Source organism: Ambystoma mexicanum, chromosome 6q (genome assembly GCF_040938575.1).
Source record: "Ambystoma mexicanum isolate Mex_15411 chromosome 6q, UKY_AmexF1_1, whole genome shotgun sequence".
Classification (NCBI taxonomy): domain Eukaryota; kingdom Metazoa; phylum Chordata; class Amphibia; order Caudata; family Ambystomatidae; genus Ambystoma; species Ambystoma mexicanum.
This window is the reverse complement of record NC_090937.1, coordinates 1,053,788,338-1,053,810,586: the sequence shown is the minus strand read 5'-3', so window position 1 is coordinate 1,053,810,586 and position 22,249 is coordinate 1,053,788,338. Positions and strand designations below refer to the sequence as shown.

The following is a 22,249-nucleotide window of genomic DNA, read 5'->3' as shown; positions in this document are numbered from 1 at the left end:
ACCGCGGCATGCTGCATCTTTTTATCTTTGCGGCGGGCTTCCCACGGATGGCTTTAGAAGAGCAGCCACATCGATGGCGCTCCAAGCCACGCCCCCATTACCACTTTTTCTACAGAAAGCCATATTGCAACTAAATCTGCCTACCTTTAGCCTGGCTATTGGGACTGCCCAAAATCATTTGGATGCAGTAACACATTTCCATAACTTACATAAGACTGAAGGAAAAAAAATCAAAAACCAAACTATTGCGCGCAAAAGCTGACATTAGAATGAGGGGATCTTTATGAAAACCAAGAGTGTATCCTAAAAAGAGGGTAGAAATAAAAAAAATATTAAGGCTAAGGAAAATCGAAGGCAATACAAACCCAGATGGATTAAACCATCACCACCCATCTGCTTTTCTTGTAGGGAAACTGGTCATTTGGCCAGACATTGTCCCAAAAACCAAAATGAGGAGCCTATGGAAATAGGATGCCTAAGAGGAAAGGAGTAGGAAGAACAAGATGATGATCTAGAAACCTTTAGCATATGCTTATGCCAATCCTCAGTTGAGTTTATATATGAGAGAGCTCTGGTAAATGGCAAAATAGTGAAAGCATTCATTGATTTTGGCAGTAAACAAACAGCCATAAGTACCGATTTAGTTACCTCCACAGATCTAGAACATGCCACCATGGTTAGTCACCTGTGCACACAGAGATAACGAGATCTACCACTGCATAAGGGTGTACAATAATATTAGAGGAGAAACCCGGCTAGTATCATCAGCCATTATCCCTGGATTTACGGAAGAAGTTAGTTTAGGGACAGACTTTACAGATTTCTCCACTCTTCTTACAAGAATCTTCCTTTTCACCCAGAAAATTTACACCACAAAATCAATGGAAATCTGATTTCTATTCCCAGACCTCCCCAGTAAGGGAATGGGTTGAAACAGAGCCTCATAGAGACATTGTAGGTATCAAAACCTTGTGATCCCAGTTCATAGGCTACTCACAAGTCACTAAGGTTAACTTACATCCCCTACCAACACAGCAGAAAAAAACCTCCGTCGATATGCAAGAGTTCTTGTATAGAATCTCCATTTGTCCTTCACCGACACCCTCAGACTAGATGACTTTGGAGAAGAACAAACCTGTCCACCTCGCATAGGGAAGGGTATGTGGGAAACCAATGGGTATCTCACCCTCTAGTCCTTCGGGGACTTGTCATCCAGGTGGCCATGACACGGCCATCGCTTTTGGATCCAGTTCCTCGGGGTGGACCATTGCGGGAGGATCACCTGGGTGAGGAGTTTTCAATGAGTGGGGGTGAGAACCGATGTCAAGTCACGGTATTCACCCTTATTTTGTTTATCAAACCCATCCTATGTTTTAGGATGCTCTGCGATCCCAACTCCCACACCCCCTTTTTACAGAAACTGGGCCGAGGAAGAGGATGACAGAGCATATCAACCCTGACTTGCATACATCGTACTGGCCATGTCCCTCTAATCGAGTCAGGTAAAGTCAGAAACTTAATCCTAAATGCATACACCTGATACCAATTGGCTCACCTTACACAAATAAAAGGCAAAAACCAAAGACAAACTCTGAGCAAGGCGGAACACAAGAACAAGCAGAACGTCCGGGGTGAAGGCACACCTACTGGAGCAGAGCAACAGACCAAGGGACGAGAGCAGCGGCCCAAAAACCCCAATGCTTTCCTATTGGCAGTCATTGCCTCTGACAGGCTGTGAAAGACGTGTGAAAAAGGCCAGATCCCACAAGTGAAGATTGCATTGTGTTTCAAGGATGCCAGCAACCCTGCTGGAACGGCAGAGTTGGGGAGCCAAGGTCAAGCCTGTGGTACTAACCTTGACTCGAAAATCAGAAAAATCCAACAAGAAACGCACACAGCCGGTGAGTTGGCAAGCCACCTGTGTGTTGAATGAAATAGCAACATCATATCACAAGTGGTGAAGGCTGCACGTGTGTGGATGAGACGCAAAGAAAGGAAGACATGAATGAACTTTGTTGTAAAGAACAGCTGGGAAATCAGTGATACTAAGTAACAGAGTGATCCGGTGAAAGGAAGTAACTCACACGAAAGTCTCTGTGAAAGGTACTTTGTTTAAATTGAGAAAGTGAATGAACAGTAAAAGTAAAAGGAAGATGATTAATTCCTTGAGAAGGGAAGATTGAAAGTAACACAGTGAACTTTGAATCGAATGGTCCTGCAGTGGTCTGACAAAGAAGCAACGCGCATTCGAACGTCTTCGACATCCGAAAGGGGTCAGAGCCTGACAGAAGAAGACCCGAAGCTAAGTTTGTGTTAAAAGTTATTGTGAATGGTTCGAGCCCTACAGAGGGAGACCCAAAGTGAAAAAAGGATGGGGAAGGGAGCCCCCTTGCAACTTGTGTTGAAATTTATCGTAGGAGACCGGAGTCTGACAGAGGGAGAACTAAAAGAACTGATTAGCGAAAGGTCTGATCCTGGCAGAGGGAGATCTTTTTGGAACGTTTTGGATAAGACATTATTTTGGAAGAACGAGAAAGTCTCGAGCGTGGAAGGCCAGGTGAGCCTCGATCCACAGCTTTTTGAACTGTATATATTGTGTTGAAAACCGAGCCATAATGCGTCATCCTGTCTACAAGGACCGCCTTACTCTGTGAGGCCTAACATGGGGAGGAGAGCTGGTTCAATCACATCATCATTTGAAGACTGATTTTTCCTTTTTTAGAAATATTTTTTTTTCATGCTTTTTCTACAAGAGATAGGGCAGGCATTAGGTTTTTGTTAGCACAGGCCATTTTGATTTGACAGACTCCACTATGACTGCATTATTTATTATTTGATGGTCAAGACTACTCCCATTTTAGTTATAGGGCAGAATAGGATTTTTTCCAATCCCAACCATTTAAACATCGGTTTTACAAATTGTACCCATTGTGTCTGTCTCTGCTTGCGATATCATGTCTCCCCTACAATGGGCACTTATTACCTAAAGAAATATACTTTGTAGTTGTAATAATTTACACAATAGTTATTGGAGTTTCAAGGTGCATGGGGGCTCCTGTGTGTTTTGCTATGCAGTTCTTGCTCATATTGATTTATTCTACTTATTTATTGGATATTGCATGTGCCCTTTGCTCGTGCTCTGCAGGGCTATATAGTGGAATTATGTGAAGGTATTGCTTGCAAGGTTTCTTTAAGGTGACATGATACGGTTCTTGAGAGGAAGCATTATTTGCATTTTCTTTTTTATGTATTTTGTGCAAATGCAAATGTTCATGCTTGTGTTCCAGGTTTTGCTTCGTTTTGTGGCATTGTAAACAAAGAGGATGTTATTTCTTTTCTCTCACTGTGTGCATTTGCTTGGACTGTTGATTTGGAGAACATCTAAGTAGAAGGACGTTCTTGCTGGTTGTTGAACTACATTTGAACTAATTCTGCTACTTCTCTTCTAAATATAAAAAATAAATTACCTCTCTTCTCTCATACTTTGGTCTTCAGTGCTTCTTTGAAGAGTCTTACTTGAAAAGGATATTACAAAATCCTATCCCCTGAAGGAGACACTTGTTTTATTTTATCCTCAAAAATTCAGAAAGCCTGGGAAAAGTACACATCTGGAAATGGGCATCCTGACAGCCAGCAAATGCTAGATCATAACTCTCCTCTCCCCTCAATGGTCCCAACACCTTTTACCACTTGATTGCTTATTTGTATAATTCTATAAGCACTGTAATTGCCGGAAGTATTTAAACTATAACCCGTGCTGACCCCATTTACTCTTTCCTGATCCTGTCCCACCTCCTGCTTGTTTAATGCAATACCTACTATATCATAACTTTGTAAAGGAATGTAAAGCACACCACGATAGGCCTGCTCCAGCCAAAACCATGCTCTTTGTATTGTATTTCCTTGGTTGTGAATATTTTTTGTTAAAAAAATAGATACAAATACAAGGTAAACTGTCTCATTAGAGTCATTATGATACACAAAGGACTAATAACTACACCTTAGTTGAAGTGAAAAGAGCAAATCCTGGCAAGAAACGTGGACCTGGAATTGGAATCATTGGACCAAGTGTCATCCTAACTCAAGGAGGAAGATCAATCAGAGATCCAGTAAACTAATACTGGGCACTAATACCACAAGAAATGCAACTTGTCTGACTCATCATTTAGAAGAATGTTTTGTAATGCCTAAATGGAAGAAATGTGCAATAATTTTAATACCACAGGTAGATTGGATGCCAGAGAGGCGCAAACACTTAACTTGCTGTGAATTCAACAAGATTCCATGTGTTTTGTTTTCTCATCTCAGAATCCAAATGATCTAGGCTGCCCCAGTGTTGCCTAAATGCCTTAATTGAATGTTCTTTGTGCCTTTCTAGTGTCCACGGCAGAACCATTTTCAAAACCTTCAAAGAAAAAGTGCAAAGTTCTAGGAGGATCACAATGCAAGCATGTGCACAGCCTTTACCACACGTTAAGATATTTGGGTTTGTTATTATTGTTCTTCACTAAGTCAGACTTCACTTGAAAACAATATTGCTTTTTCACACTAAACTATTAAAGCATTATCTTTGGAAGTAGCCCCCCACCTAGTGACAATCGATCCCAGTCTACCCACTCAAGTGACTTAGCAGAAAATAGTTCTAGATGATCTGTCTCTTATCACATTAGGGAATGTTTATGCTCACCTTTGAATAACTGTTTAAGGCACAGAACCAAAAAGGACCCTCGAGAGTTTCCAGGAAAATCCAAGTCAACTAGGACCCTCCTGGTCTATTTTTCCCTCCTGTAGGAAATTTCTGCCTCTGGTAAAATATGCTTCAGGCTTCCTCATGGATAAAGCCCAATCACCTTCAGCTAATATCCAACTCGACGCTCATCAATGTCCCCTTTTTGGAAGCATTCACAAGCCCAGAGCTCTCCTAATTGTGTGTGTCTGCTTATATAATGGGTAATATACCCACACTGTCAACGTACCATCACACTTTTTTATTTTGTCGAGTCTTCCCATTGGTTTGCTCAACAAGCTGACAGATCCAACGATTGCCCTTAATTTTAATAGGTTGATAATTCCTCTGCACCTTGACTGGGTGGGACTGTACACCTTGGAGTCCCAATCATACTTTATCTCATATCTCATAGCAACATGAAACATTGATGAAATATGTATTTCAAGATTCCTACAATCCTCATGAATTCAGACACTAGACACGAGTATGTGCAATGAAATATGACATGTATCACAATATTTAGCTGGGTCTCATTTTGTAGAGAAGAATCTCATGGTTTCAAACATCCTTTCCTTATTATTTTTAAACCTCATGGTTGGGATGTTATGGTAGAATCATTATTTTATACTCTAGAGTGCTGATTCAAATGGTCCATTTTAATTCTTGTTTATGTCAGCACAATACCACGTGAGGAGCTCCGAGTCCTCTTTATATAATCTTCAGGCAGTTATTAATCGGGTTGGCTGATGGGCCTCCATTAGAAACGCAGCTTATTAAGTTTATGGGGAGAGCTAATGTTAAAAGGTTAGACCTTAAGTGCATTTCCAGCCTTTGGAAGGCATGGCCTGGAAAGCAGAGCCCCACGTCATGGGATCAATTGAGAGAACTGCAGTTAATGCTGTGGTGGGTCAGAAGGACACAGACTCTTGCATTTCATAGTGTGTTAATACCTAGCTTTCCCTACTTTTATGGGATATTCCCTACCTAACCAAGTAACTAAGGTGATCGTCAGTGAATGTCTTAAAAGAATCTGTCCAGTGACCCAAACTAGCCCTTTCTGAACCTACCACTATCTTAACAACTAAAGACAGGAGAATGACTCACTTCTCCTGGGTTCTTGCTCCTCGCAAAGTTATATTCAATAACTAATCGTCAACTAGTTCTTTGTGACTTCTTTAAGTAGCTCAGAGTTCTTTTAGCACTTCATTAATCTTTTTTTCTTCTCAACATGTGGCTTCCTTGTTTGAGTACTGATATCTTTTACTTTGTCTGTGTCTCTTATTTATTGATTACTTTCTTCTTTAATTCTATTTCCAATATGTATTCTTCCCTTTTCCCAGGGTAGGCTTATGCAACATTTCTGTGATTCTCTTTTGAGATTTCTTTCTCTTTTATTCGATTCATGGCTTCTGGCCATTTTAGGTTATAAATACTTTAAGATATAGGTTTCCTTATCCTTGCTCTCAGCACCTTCTCTCACATATTCCTTCCCTTGAATGATGATGTGTTCCTTACTTTGACTGCAACAAGTATGATTACTCTTATTATGATTATCCTCAAATTCTTTGTCTCTCTGGATTATACTCTCAATGTCTTTACTGATATGCGTTGGAACATGTTGTATAGTGCTTGTCTGTGTTTTCTGTAGGCTGCTGATGTCATGTGGAATGTTGATGTTTGAATCTGAGAATGTTTACAGGAAGGTTGCACACTCAGGCAGTTAGAGCTCTCCTAACTGGGTGATGAGCTGGCAGTGTTTTTATGTCCATATGTCTTAATGTAAACTGTAACTTAAGAAGTTGATAATAAATCCTAAGTAACATAAAACAAAGCCTGGAAGTAGTATTATTACATTGGCAACGAGGATGGGACGAGACGAGATTGGCAACAATCTGGTCAACCTGCTGCGGGGGGCGCAGGAAGAAGGAGAAAGGCAACACTGCCCCCAAGAAAAGTAAGACCCATCACCCAGGGCACCAAAGGGGGAGGATGAGAGCCCCATGACAGGAGGGATAAGCTGCCCATGAGATGGAGAAGGGAGCACTGTCCAGGCCCTGGAGAAGGAAGATTTGCCCATAACGTGAAGGAAAGCAGCGGCCAGGGGGGCTGGAGAAAGAAGCTGTTCCCATAACCGGACGGAGAAGCTCCCCTATGCTAGTGGGACAGGAGACAGCTGAAGAGGTAACCACAGTTAGCAGAGCCTTAAATGATGCCGAGTACATTTGCAAGGGAAGCTTCAAAGGAGCGGTAAAGCAGATGCTTTGCCGATAAGGAACTTGCTGGATTTAAAATACAGGAAAACCGGTGGTTTGTGAAAGCATTTTGCAGCATATATGCGGGAAGAATGCGTTGTGATGTACCCTGCTGCAGCTGGGTTATCTATTGACCGTTGGTTAGCTGGAGCTCAGCCAAGCTCCGCTGCTGTTCCATGACACATGTTGTCATGTATGCCTCTGAGGAGATGGCGAAGCTGTGAAGCGCTGTGCTCCGAACGTTCTGGTGTGAGAGGCGGCCAGCATAGCGTGTAATAAGTGAGCAACAGAGAGACTTTTGAGTAGAGGACCCCGAAAACGTGCCGTTATGTGATCAAATGATCAGGAAGTTATGATGATCACGCTGAGAGCGCCAGCGTGTGCGGTGCTGTTTGTTTCTTTGATGCAGTGAAGAAAAGGATTGGTACGTAAAGACGAGCCGTTGTGAGTGCGTCCTGGGGATTGGCATAAAGGAAGTATTGCGTGTGGGATGTGACGCAGGAGCGGCACAAAGCATGGAAGTGCTGCGTGTGGGACTACAACGCAGTCATGGGAATTATAGACTCTCCCTACCGAAGGACAGTAGGACATGAAGGTACTGTTTTCGTTGGTTACATGAAAATAGTGACAGCACATCGAATGCAGATATGGAGATGGCGTATTCTGTACCAAGGGTGCATTTCTTTCCTTCTAATGTGGATATGGATGAGTTGGCATATGATGTAATTGTGAAGGGTTTACATATCTGAGAAATAGTATTGTTGGAAAAGGAGTGCCAAAATGTAATATAAGTATGGGTGTTCTGTGAGTATGATAATGGTATGGTGTGCGTTACCGGTGTGGATGACAAGCGGTTATCTAGAAGTAACGTTTTGAGGATTTACAGGTTAGGCGTGCAGAGCACCCATGGACTTTTAGCAGCTAGTGTGGTATACGGTAAACATATTTAGTTGGTCTGGAATGAACAGTGATATGTACATGAGATTGGTTATGCTTGAAGCTAGATATAACCAAGTTTGAGGAAATTGCAGGTTAGAGCCAAAGATAGGCTATGGACTTTAGGATTTTATAGCATGCACGTGAGAGTGCATAGCTGCAAGTAGGTTGCATGTTAGGAGTTACTGTATGTTACAGTATTAGGTTGCTCATTGCAACATGGACAATTAGGAATTCGATAGAGGGTTCTTAATACCTGCATTAAGGGAAAATAGTTTTAGAGTTTTGAGTTTGCATATAGGATGTTGCAATGTAAAAAATGTATTTGACTGACATTTAGGATAAGTGTAATGGGTGCACATGGAGTAATAGGTGTTTTTGTGTGAGTCGAAGAGGTCGGGAGTGGGTAGCGCCCAATGTATGTACTGTTTGTGGTTGAATAGCCACAAGGTTCTCTAGGAGGTTGCGCCTCTGGTACTAGTATGAGTGTGGTTGAGTTCCACGATGGTCTGGGTGTTACGTGCTTCCAGTATTAGCAGGAAATGTGAGAGTGGTTGAATAGCCACAAGAGTTTATGGGAGTTAGCGCCTCCATGATTAGTATGGAAGGAGTGTGGTTGAAATATTTGTTGAGTTGCACTTCTCCATAAAAAGGTGCACCATTTGTAACCTCATGTTTCTTGTGTGATCCCGTGTGTAGGATAGATGTGTTGTGTTGTGATGTGTGTGTTAGTAAGGGAAGGAGATGTGTTGCATAGTGCTTGTCTGTGTTTGCTGTAGGCTGGTGATGTCATGTGAAATGTTGATGTGAGAAGGTTTACAGGAAGGTTACACACTCAGGCATCACCCTGCCTGGGTGATGGGCTGCCAGTGTTTTTATGTATGTCTTAATATAAACTGTAACTTAAGAAGTTAATAATAAAGCCTAAGTAGCCTAAGAAGAAGCCTGAAAGTAGCATTATTACAGAACACTTTCATAATGATTCCCTTTTACTTCTCTGGTCCTCACTATAGTGTTCTCGTTATCATGGCTGTGACGAGTATGAATACTCTAACAATTTTCTTCTTCTCCTCTATTCCACCAGTCTATTTCCTGTTGTCTTATCTTGGATGAATGTCAACATTCTCATAATGATTTTCATTCATATTCCACTGATAGATTCGAATTATATTGACTGGGACGCGTTAGAATGTTCATATGATTTATGTTCACTTCTCTTCTTCTCACTGGTGTATTCTCCTTATATTGACTGGGCCGAGTATAAAAGTTCACATAATGATTGTCCATCTCCTCCCCATGGACTCCTGTTTACCCCGTTACTGGATTCTCTCGGGGATAACATCACCAGGTTTCTGTTTCCTTCAGCTTGGCTTTTCTCTTTTGCTCGCCTGACCCCATTTCCTCTTCTAACCTCTTGCTCTCTGTATCTTCCTTCCAGATGGCTTTTCAGTATCCCAGGTATCGGTTTGTTGTGTGATCTCAGCCGCGTAGCGGTCTCAGCAGAATTGCTCGGCCCACTGATCCACCACTGGCTCTCTGTGGCCACGCCATGGAATACTACTCCTCTTTCCCTACAGCTCACAGGATGCCATGCGTCCACCACCTCGCCTCTGGCTTGACAGCTGGGTTGTCACTCACAGGCTTATCAGAGTTCCCAGTCTCCTTCCCTTGCAGAGGTGATGTCTCTGTGGGCCTTCCCCGGCATACCTTCATCTCTCCGGCTCTCTCTCCACCTCTTGAAGGTCTTCATATTCGTTATTCATCATCCTCATCTTAGTTAAAGGCATGTCTCCATTTAAAGGGATAGTCATAGTTTGTTTCACAATAACATTTATGTATTCCTTCTTCGTACAAGTCCTTGTCGGATATGGTTAAAGAGGTACAATTAGAAGACTCTTTAGGAATTTCTTCACAGGGACAGGAGTCCTTGTGCCCCACAGGGGGAATCTCTCCCAGTGAGGTCCCGCTTGCCTCTATCCCTAGGGAAGGTATTGCGGGGCGGGCTCACTTCCCTAGCCTCACAAGGGAGGCTGCCCATTGGGGAGAAGGGACAGATTCCTGCGATTCGTCACAATGCCTATTTGGAATTTTTAGGTGTACTTTCTGAGAGTGAATCTTTTGAGAAGGGCCCATGTGGTTGGAGGGGTCTCATTAATTGGAGGCCTTCAACAGGTGGGTCTTTGTTATAGTGATTGTATTGGGTTTCTTTGGTGCAAGATAAATGAATCTGTTTATCTCCAGATGGCCAAGCTAGTCTACTTGGAATTTAACCCCCCACCTAACCCTCATCATAATATATGCAGGTCTAAACAGAAAAATCAATTTGTCATGTTCCCACAAAAATTGGCATTGGCAAAACCATGTTAGAAAACCAATCTGGCCTTATATATTTAAACAATAATGCATGCCCTGTTTTAACATCTTAAATATAACTATAACATTTACGATCAGCTTCTGTTTGCATTTATAAATACATCACTTTTTTAGTTAATATTGTTTTAAATATTCTGAATGAAATGTACTGATACAATAAAATGCTTCATTTGAAATCCCATGGCAGCGCTATATGAAATTAACGTTTTCTTTTACTGTAATGCTTCATTTGAAAACAAATATCAACATTGTGGTTCATGAAATTGCAGGTGAATACATTGAGCTCTCTTGATAACTTAACAAAGTGTTCCAGGGAATGTAAGAACTGTCGTTCGTTTTTATTTTATGATTTGTCCCATTTCTGAAACAGTGTGCAGAAACTGGCGCTGGTCCTCATCCTGTTTTTGTAATGTTGCTCTGTTGTTTGTAGGGAATAGTAGCATTATGGATAAAATGTGATGCTGCTTTGCATTACACAGACTCATTTCCTATTTGTGGTGTTATGAACCGTAGATTGTCTTAATGTACTAAGGTACCATTTTCCAAATAAAAGTAGGACGTTCTTTTTTTTAACAGTTTTTCAGCTTTTCCCAATCCATGGGCCTTCAGAACATTTTCGCCTATGCAGTTCCAATATTGATTCATACTTTGTGGAGAAAATTGCCATCATTTATCGGTAGCAGTCTCTCTAGCGAGAAGGAGACTACCTGTATTTTAAAGGCCTACCTGTTTGTAGCAATTGAAGAAAAACGCAACATGTGACTAAAGCAAGCAAACATTGTGTTGCCTCTCACTTCTCCATTTCCTCCAACAAGCACACCACAATTTAAAAGGCACGTAGTGATGCATAGATGCCCATATTCAATGCATGATGTAGGACTACCATATGTTGGCCCCCTCAATTGAAAAGTCTAACCTTCTCCAGCATGTGAATTATGATTAGAGTGAGGACACACTGAAGCACCAACACACCTCAAGGCTGTCATCAACTCCATCAGAAACAATATCAGGGCCAGTGAGATAACCCTCAGCAGAAAGAAGCACAACATTCTTAACTAACATAGAGTAACCAAGATCACATGTACACCCTCCCATCTGACGTTTGGGAGAAGGCATAAAGAAGGTAGTATGAGGAAGGAACAACAGAACACAGTCAATAGCCAAGTTCTGCACCAATGGTTGTGGATAAGGTCTGTGTGTTCTGTAGCAGCAAACAATAAGTCTACTACCATATAGGTGTCGGAATAGGTTACCTCAATGAATCTCAGGATCCTAACTATGGAGCTATTGGTCTGTTCCAGGGTCCTCAACTAAATACCTCAACAGTTTCACTTTCAGGAAATTGGGCATGTTTCACTTGTTGAACTCTGAGTCTCAGGGTTATAGCAGCCATTATGCCAATTGACAATATTCCAGTCTCATTTATTTAGCGCCCAGCTAGTTTCTTGACCGAGCTCCTACCAGTCATGATCCCCTTCTCCACCCCCTTGATTAGGGTGCGTGTCAGGCATAGATATTATTCTCCTCAATTCATGGGTTGCCCTTCTGGGTACTCTATCCAGCAAGTATTTCTTCCGCCTTGCTTCTTGTTTTTCCAAACTGTCAAGCGCTTCCCTCCAGGGCAAACGTTTCTAGGAGAAGCTCTTCACGTTTCTCTATTTAGCTGTACTTTCCCATTATCTGAGATATAGCCTTCAGTATGCTTTTATTTCTCGCTTTCAAACTGGTCTTTCCTGGTGTATCATACCTAGCCCTCGGTAAACTCCTAGATATCTCTTTCAAGGTGGCCTCCGCCAGAGTCTGAGATCTAGTTGTCCATATGTTTCTTAAATGTGTCTTTCATGTAGTATTAAGAGGCATTTTCTTAATGTGTCCTATAAGGGTGGAGAAGGAGGAGACTGACATACAGGTGTCAAGATTGTTGGCATAACCATTTATTTAATCCAAATAAATTGGTAATCTATCCCTCCCTAACTCTAAGTGGATTTCCTGTCTCAACCAAGGAACTAAGGATTTGGTCAGAATATCCAAGTAAATGAAGTCCACTGTCATGTTTCAAAATGCCTATCTCTGTCTTTCACACTTGTAACTAATACTAAAGAGGTAGTGGATCTTCTTGGTCCAGAAGAATGGCTCCCTTCTTCTGGAGAAGACATCCTTCCCCCAGATATCCATTCCTTTCCAAGATATATTCCATCTTTTGATGCTGTAGTTCCAACTCAAACATTCCTTATTACCCATAGTGTTCTTCACTGTTGGGTCCTGGCAAATGTCTCTCTTCTCCAAGTATCTTATTTGCAGTACTTTCACAGTGCTAGGGGAATAGCTCCCTTCCCCAGGCCTCCTACTGCTTGGCGTCATGGTACACAACACCAGGGGATATGCATTCCTTACCCTGATCTCTCTTGGCTTCACGGTACACAACACCAGAGGGTATGGCTTTCTTCCCCTGATCTTTCTTAGTTTCACAGTACACAACGACAGGCGGCATGGCTTCCTTCCCCTGAGCTTTCTTGGCTTCATGGTACACCACACTATGGGGTTTGGCTTCTGTACACTGGTCTCTCTTGGCTTAAAGTTTCACTGTAGTAGAGGGAATGACTCCCTTCGCTGCTCCCTTCTCAGTCTCTTTACCATAGTTCACAAAGGACGGGGGAGTGACTCGCTCCCCAGGCTCTTCTCAGGGTTCTTATTTTGGGTGCGGGTCCCAGACCTGTGTTAGCAGACCTGGTTTACTTCCTTGTCAGGTACTGTGATGAGGAAGAGTGCTTGCGATGACCTTTTTCTTCCTTTGCACGTCCAAGATCCTTCTTTCCTCTTTATATCTTGTTGGTGATAGACCTGGTTCACTACCCTGTATGGTACTATTGTGTCTAAGATTACTTTAGGCAGTCTCGAAATGTATGTATGGGTTCCCGACCCTGGTTTCCAGGCTTCTCTTCCCTCAGCGGCCTTAGTGTTTTATGGGTCTCTGTCGGGTCTCATTTGCCGGTTACTAGCACTTCCGTTGCTCCACTTAGCTTCTTGTGCTCTCTCTCTGCTTGCATGACGACTGCGGCTGCTCCGCAGATTTTGGTGCTAGGCATGTGGGGAGTCTCTCCACAATCATGCAGTCCGATGGCTCTACTCTGTCGGGCTTACGCTCTTCCAGCTCTCTGCTCGGCCATGGTACTGCATACCGGTTAGGGAAACCTCTTCTCCATACTCGCGGATCCTCCTGAAAGGGTCTGACTCTGATTGGTTTCCCCCCTTCTATTTTGTATTGGCTTTGGCCAATCAGAACTCTTGAAACAGTAGACTGTCCAACAGTGTTTTGAAGAGCGCTCATCATACCTCTGCACCTCCTCCTCATCCCAGTATTTCCCTGAGAGCTTTCTTGTAGGTGGAACTGACTCTTCTTCATCTCAATACTGCTACTGCTACGTGCATGACACATGTATATGGGATGGCAAGGTAAATGAGGGTTAGGTGAGGGAGAATAATTGGAATTATCTGTGTTCGTCCTGGATAGTCATTCCTAGTCCCAGAGGAGGGGGTCCCTCCCTATGAGATCCTTCCGCTGAGTACCACCCCCAGGGGGGGACTATCGGGGACAGCCTCACCTCCCTGGCCGCATGGGAAGGGCTTCCCCCTCGGAGATAAGTAACGACATCCAAGGATTCGTCACAGTTCCTAGACCAGACCCTCCTATAGGGACTACCAAGGGGCAAGGGAAAGTGTACAAGGGAACTTTGTTATGCATTCACTTTCCCAGTTGTCTGCTCCTCGGATTGTACCCCTCTTGTTCACAACCTCAAGCTGTGTCTGTATACTGGTCAGTGCTACTCACTGCCTAATACTTACCTCTTTTTTAATATTCATGATTATTCATAAAAGCACTAATTTCATATTCCATAGCTTTTCGATGGCCTGGGAATCAAAGAGTTATTCCATCTGTGTGCCAGATTTACTATGTGTTTTCACTTGGCTGTTAAAGTTGCTTGGCTGTAACTTATTTTTTTCCCTGAGGTTAGTAGCTGTTAATCATTGGTCAGTGGTGTACAAGGACCTAGGACGCCAATCCATCATTTTGAAGTCTGTCGTAAAGGCCAAAATGGATGAGCATGTCTGTAGCATGGATCTGGGTGTACAGGCCAGCTCTGCTGTGAGTGTCCCTGATATGATAGTGAGGTACATAGACCTGGCAGCAGGATGGCGTAATACACAAAGAGAATGGTTTTGCTTTTCTAGTGAAAAAGTGCAGTCTTTGGCAGTAGCCACTACTCCTGTGTGTGTGTGTGTTTAGGAAATTTGATGCGTTTGTCTTCCCTAATGGGAATTTCAGCTCATGTACTGTTGAAATACCCTTTGACCTAAAAAGGGGCTCGTGCAAAGAGAGAGGCGCTTGGACGCATTTTCCTTCTCACCATTAAACAAGAAGAGCTGGATGAAGTGAAGGACTCTATGGAACACCCCCCATATGCTGCCTCCAGGTCTATCGTCACCTAGCATCCCTAGTCCTTAGAGCCCCTATGTGACTAAAAATGCGTGTACTAATGTGAATTCATCACATAAACTAGTCCACTGCTGAGAGAGATTATCTGCTCCCCAGGTATCATGTTCTGGATCACTTCAGCAAACACACAGAAGAATGGCTGTGTTCTAGGGTGCAATTAATTCCATATTTGGTCCCTCTGAATAGTTTTAAAATGTGCTTCATAGCGCAACATGGATAAGTAAAATGGATGATGCAAAGACCCAGTTAAGGGAGTCTGCTGCTAGGTCCTTCATTCTAAGATCATGTCATGTAATCAGAAACACAAGCTTGTTCTCTGCCTCCCTCAGATTTATTGAGGTAATCCCAGGAATAACTCTTTGGTCCACTTGTTTGTTCAGGTATGTTTTGGTCATATTACTGGCCTTTCAAACTGACGGCTGTTAGTTTTAGTTTAATTATAAAGTACTGTAGGGCTCTCTGGATTGTGTCTAACTTCCTTTACTTGAAGAGACTCTTTCTTTTAAGACTTGCACATTTCTCGATTCAAAGATATTGTAACAGTAGTAGATGCCTCTGGAGCAGACATGGCTAGATTGAACCCTTTATTCAGGTGCCTTGGAACCAGCTTAGATTTCCATTTCACATTGGTCCAGTCGGGTACCACATTTTATTGATCAATGTGCCTTTAAGCCTGATCCAAGTTACCCTGCAGTTCTGATATCAATGTCTTTAGAAAGAAAGTGCCTTTTAGATCGGCAACGCTGAAACCGCCATAGCTCATACACAAACATCAATTTCCTTGTAGAGGCCTCCTAGCAGCAAAGGAGTGATTCCAATTATTGTTCTCAACTTGTTGATACTGGCCTGAGGCAACAAAGGCAGTCACATTATCCGCCCTAAAGTGATCTTCTATGTACTCCTATATCTCCTATATCTTTCTCATTGGGAAATGTGTTTGTTTCGCCAGCTTGCTGCAGGTTTAAAGAAATATATAATGTTGGTGTATGTCAAATGCGTTCTGCTATGCTGAGGAAACATTTCTATGATGATTTTGAAATCATGGCTGAACCTTTATGCAATTTAGCAGCAAAACTGCTATTAGAGGTGCAAAGCATGGCTTCCTAAGGCACATGACTGTCTTTCAAGCACCACTCAACCCGGATAAATCCTGCAATTAATATTCACAAGAACAAGAGGCCAGCTGTATTGTAAATCCAATGACTTATAAACTCATGCTATTGACCAGGGGAATGAACTGATGAATGGTTTCTATTTTGAAGTGGGTTATACTGTTTCAAATTCGTAGGATCCGATTCATGGAACGTTTTCCTTTGGAATTGCACCATCATAAAACACTGTCATGAATCAGGCCCTTAATGTTTGTGACTGATTGGACTCCTTCTGTACCAGGTAAATGCTAGAGTAAAATTCACTTCCCATTTCAGTCCACAGCAGAGAACAGAATTTCCTCTTAATAAACAATGCCTAACTCCTCATTTCTAGAGACATCCTTTGATCTTACTTCTGTGGAGAGGGGTTAAGGGTGCAGTGAGGGGTTTGAGGAATGGATTTAAAGTCAATAATGTGTCATTGATAACTACCTGAATAAACCATGGCTCTATTAATGCTGCGCTGAAAACCTCATAAAACAAAATTGGTCTTCTCCTGACTCGCCTGGATGCTTTCTTGAATGGTGTAGACAAGAATTCTACACAAACGTACTCTCCCCTGATGTGAGTGAGAGTGTATACTTCTTAAAGATCTCAAATATGCTGTGGTGTCCCTGCTTTTTCTGATGGATGTCTTGATGACTTGAAGAGCATGGATTTTCAGGGAGATATTTAGATTGGTTTCCTGTCTTTGTCACTTGATTCGGTAGGTATATTTTAAGTAACGAAAAGCCTTCAATCCATTTTGTCCAGTTTATAGCCAAAGGAATATTGGGGTATAACTGTACTAAAAATGGCATTTGTTTGAAAACTGTGAACCCATCTTATTTATTTATTGTTCATTTAAAACACGCTTAATACCAGCGAGTGGTTTCTAAGCGCGAGATCGGGGTTCAAACCTGTGTTGCACTGCGTCATCTTGCTTCCAAGACAAATGTGTTGCCCCTGAGATATAGATAGTCCTCCTTCCCACTCATCCTGCCATGTGTGGGGCACAGATTGTGTTCATCCCTACATCAAACCGCAGATACACCTGATGCTTCATCTTGGTTGAGTTCTCTGTGCAGTGTTATTCCTCATGTATCACTGTATACAAGTCTTCAACGTCTTTTCGCATGATCATCCTTAAGGAAAGGTTTGGTCCTGATTACATGGTTTCTCACTGATAAAAGCCTTTTTTTCAACTAGGTCCATGGGTGTCATGGCCTCTAATGACATGGATGCTTTGTCAGCCAGTTAAGGTAGCATTGAGACCCTGACCCTGTGACCACTGTATACGATAGTGCTTAAATGTAGGTTCAAGGTCTATCACCTTATCTGGATCCTTCCATTATGGTCACTTTTTCCTAAACGGTGAACATATTAATCCACTTTAAAGGACCACCCATCTGCAATTTCCTTTTATCCTTTCCTCCTTTCTTTTACCAGAGAAGTTATGCTATTCAAGAAATTATGTATGCTCCGTCTAGGTCACGTGGTGTCTTTTGGCAAACAAACATCATTATTATCCACCTCTCCCTTGCAAATTGCAAAGACAAGTTTTACTACCAATAGTCAGCCATGGTCTCATTGTCACCCGTCCAAAACAGGAAACTGTCTGAAAAAGGACAATGCTACTCTATGCTGTTCTTCAAATGCGGTAATAAGATGTACTTCAAGAAGCAATCACCTGGCCATCATCACATGGACGTGGGCATGATATCCATAAATCTTCTAATCCGGCTACATTCTGAACAGTTATATTCCAAGGTCACATCACCCCACATATTTTGGGACTCCAAACACTCAAGCACTATGCCTCCCAAATATCCCCTCTAAGTCAGAGGAGAAACCTAGCCCAAACCAACAAGAGTCAGCTAGGTATCCATTAGGGATATTAAAAAAAAGGCTTTGATCACCCCCATTCTGAAAAAAATAGGATTATGTCCTAAAATGCCTCTAAATTATCGACCCATCACAAATACTCCCTTTCTTCTAAAGATCTTAGATCGCATGGCCTATATCCACATCTCGGCCCACCTAAATAAATACCCAATTCTTAATGAATATCAGTCTGGTTTTAGACAAGGTCATGGGACCAAGACAGCTCTTCTGGAGTTGAAGTCTAAGCTACTTGCTGATATGGAAAACAGACAGGACTATCTTCTTAAGTTAATAGATTTATCTGCAGCCTTCGACCTGGTTGACCATTCCATTCTTATCACCAGGTTGCGGGATGTTGCCAACTTCTCGAACGATACAGCTTTGTGGATCTCGTCGTTTCTGAGTAATAGGCAGTGCAGTCTCTATTGCGGAGAGGCTGAGGCATTGCGGGTTACTTTGTCCCTCAGGGTGCTTGTGTATTCCTCTCCCTTTATAACATTTTCACAGTCCCTTTCTTTGATTTATTGCAACAGAATGATGTGGCTTTTACAAATTACGCAGATGACACTCAATGTGTAACCCCTTTAATAGGACAATATGAACATGATGAAATCCTTAATAATAAGGTGTATGATCTTATTCAAAATCGGATGTTACAGAATGGTATAGCATTAAACAAAGATAAGACAGAGCTCATAAAAGTTGGTAACTAGAATCTACTTATGACTGTTTTTCCATAGCAGAATGTAAAATTGCCACAAAAAGAATGTTAAGACCCTAGGCATCACACTTGATCAGTACCTTATTATGAAGGCACAGGTGAGCGGGTTGGTGTCATCCTCTGCTTAATACATACAATTGTTAGTCCATCTTTGACCATACATTACTCAGACGAACGTGGAAACCATAGCCTTGGCCATTGTAGGCTCTAAAATTGATTATTGTTATAGCCTCCTGATTGGCATTTCAAAACTGGATTGCAACCGCCTACAGGTAATTCAAAACAGCGCAGTTAGAGTGGTCTCAGGCCTTAGCTGGCGAGATCATGTTTTGGAGGCCAGAAGTAGCCTGCATTGGCTCCCTGTTGAATCTAGATGATTGTATTGCCTGCTGTTTATCACTCACAAATGATGTACAGGAATGATGCCAACGTAGCTACAGAACTTATTCATTGAGAAATCTAGTTCAAGGTTCCTCAGATCAAAGAAATTCCCATCAATAGAAGCTGCCCAGGTGCAACACTAATAAAGCCATGAAAGGGTCCTTTGTGAATGTGGCGCTGAGGGCTTGGAACGCTCTTCCGTTGGATTTGAGAGACTCAACGTCAACTGACGCCTTTAGGAAAAAATAAGACATTCCTATTTTCTTAAAGATACATCTTCTGCTATGTTTGCTCAATCCTTAGCTGGCATCCGTTCATAGGCCTGTATTTGTTTTGTTTGTTTTTTGTCTCTGTTTATCTGTGTACCCTTAAGCCTATGGGTCCTTAGCTGCACGTTATAAATTCGTTAAAGTAAAGAAGGAAGAACTTTGGAGTTTCCTGAGGTCAGGGATAATCTGGTCTAAGGCCAGGTTATGTGGACCTGGCCAACAAACCACTCTAAGAACTGAGAAGAATTTATTTTCCCTTACCACATGCAGAAGAAGCACTCTTATGCCTCCCGACTACAAACAGGGAATTCTCAACACATGTACTAACCTGTTTTGTGCAGGCCTGCTGGGGTTGAGAATGCAGTTTTCTCCTTGGCATGGTCTGTCAGTGCTATTTGCCAATAGCCTGAAGTGAGATCAAATGTACTGAGGTAGTTGGCTGAACCAAGTATGTCCACCAGTTCATCTGTCCTGGGTAAAGGGTGGACATCAGTCTTGGTGACTGCATTAAGAGCTCTATAGTCCACATACAATCTCAACTCCTTGGATCCTGCCTTTGGTATTAGAACAACTGGACTAGACCAGGGACTTTTAAGTCTGTTAAATAAATTGGGGCTTTGCTGCAGAAATATTACAATAGCATATCTTTCAATACACTTGGAAGAATGAAAACTACCCCGAGATCAAGCAGCTTGTTGACCTCCTCCTTTATGTGGGATGATCTGACGTCCTGTAACTTCTGCTTTTAACAGGTAAACAGTGAGAATATCATGTTCGTCTGACCAAATTCTTCTAAGATCCCTGTCAAACACTTAACCCTTTACTAGCAGAACTGTGCTATCCTATACAAAGACTCTGAACCATTGACTTTGGCCCAGGGTTATGAACTGAATTGCTGGTTGTAGTTAACTGAAACCCTTTGCCCTGCCTATGAAAGTATTTGTGCTGTTGATTCTTATAACCGTGTCTTTTTACCTTTTTTAAAGTAACTGAAGTGCCATTTTGCTCCCACTTCAGGGGAGTTGAACTTGTTCAGTAACTTATTGGTTGTGTATTTGTAGTATATTAGTATATGATTTGAGCTGCTCTTGCTAGTGTTATGTTTTCAAACTGACTGTGTAAATACATGTATATTCTTTTACCAAGAGATCTTGAGTAAGTGTTTGTTTGAATCACTGTATTTGTTGGTCCTTTTTGTAACTTGTTCTACTGCTCACTTTACTCTTGAGATAAGTCTGGCTGCTCAGCCATCCCTACCACAATACTGTGTAGTACAGGCTTGTACCAAAGGTGAAATTGTACTGACACATGTAGTCTTAATTGCATGTAGTGTTCCATAAGGGTACTGCATGTGATTCTGCCTAACAGGCACGCGTTTTCTCTGGGATGCGGCCTGGGATTTCGAGGTGAGGCACGCAATTTTGCTGGGGTGTGGCCTGGGATTGCGAGGTGAGACGTGCGATTTTGCTGGGGTGCGACCTGTGCTTGCGAGGGAGGGCACACGTTTTCTCTGGGGTGCGGCCTGGGATTGCGAGGTGAGGCATGCAATTTCTCTGGGGTGCGGCCTGGGATTGCGAGGTGAGATGCGCGATTTCACTGGGGTGTGGCCTGGGCCTGCAAGGTGAGGCGTGCAATATTGCTGGGGTGTTGGATGCTTTGCCAGGGGTGGCGCAGAGGCTTGCGCCGTGTTAGTCGTTTAGCTTACTTTTTGGTGTGCGTGGGGGCGTGTTGTGAGCATTACCTCACGCAGCTTACTGTTACTTGTGCAACGGCTAGTAATGTGTCTTAAAATCCATGAATACGCATGGCGCGCAATTAATTTTCTGCGCCACGGCTCGCGCATAGTCTTTCTCACTGTGCAGAGCTTGTGCCATTTCTGCACCATTCCATGAATCGGGCCCCTAGAGTGCAAATGCTAAAGACACTGGATCACCCAATAAATGGAGGCAGCTCCCAGCAGCAGTACAAATATGACTATTTGCAAAAAGGGCTGGTTAGGCGTAATTTCGCATTTAAGAAAATTGCAAGTATACAAAGGAATACATCACCAGCAAATTATTAACACTCGCGAAGCCAGTGTAAGAAGAGAAATGGCAGCTATTAAGTCTGTTAAATAAATTGGGGCTTTGCTGCAGAAATATTACCATAACATATCTTTCAATACACTTGGAAGAATGAAAACTAGAGAACAGTTGAGGCTACGTAAATATTTAACTGTCACTTCTGGTGATCCACTCAAAATGTTGTGTGCTTTTGATTATGAGAGCATATATCAATGAGATTTAAAATTCTGCAGGTGAATTTGCGCAGCTGTTGAATGCATGACTTGTACTTTAATTGTCAAGACGTTTCTAACCTATCAAGGAAATATAATGGATGGTGACCTGAACATATTTGTACACGCGTGTCACTTCTTACTGATAATGTTAATTATTTTTCTTTTACAGCTTTCTAATTAAATAAAACGGAATCGTGGAGAGCTAAGATTTACATTCGGAAGATAAACCACTGCTGATAAAATCCACAATATGTCCCTGTTGTTTAAAGCATGCTTTCCCTCTTGGTTTATTTGTTGTTTTGTGATAAGCTACTTTATTCGTATGGAACAATACAATGTAGTGTTGTGTTTCACGATATGACGCCCTTTAATTAGAAATGTGCATCATTGGTCATAAAATGATTTACAAAAAGCGTTGTGAAGCAATATCGCTGCCATCATTGGTATACAATTGGAATAAACATCGTTATATGGAAGGGCATTGTGTGTATTCATGCTACAGGAAGAATGACTTATAGCAGCAAGATGATGTAGATCTATTCACGTCCAGTTGCATACAGACCATACTGTTGTAAACAGCATATTTCTTTTACCGTTATCAGTTTTTACTCTATCGTGCAGAGATGTGATTGAAGATATAATAGTAGTGAAACACATTTAAAATAATCTACAAGTCGCAGATACCTTTATAGATACCAGTAAACAATCAGTAAATTACTAGGTCAACATACTGCAATCTCCTCTTGCTTATCAAGATCATTCCTACCGGTTCATCACAATCCAACCCCCAAGGTAAGGCAA

The 22,249-nt window shown here is 42.1% G+C and overlaps 1 protein-coding gene across 2 annotated transcripts in view; it reads left to right on the top strand.

Moving 5' to 3' along the window:
- The window catches only part of TUSC3 (tumor suppressor candidate 3), a 1,343,405-nt gene extending 1,321,481 nt beyond the window's left edge, over positions 1 to 21,924 (top strand). For both annotated transcript variants that reach the window (XM_069631593.1, XM_069631594.1), the window contains exon 10: positions 21,618 to 21,924. In XM_069631593.1, coding sequence (XP_069487694.1) covers positions 21,618 to 21,633 — 16 coding nt within the window. In that variant the 3' untranslated portion in view covers positions 21,634 to 21,924. The remainder of the gene's footprint in view (positions 1 to 21,617) is intronic.
- Positions 21,925 to 22,249: the final 325 nt, after the last annotated feature.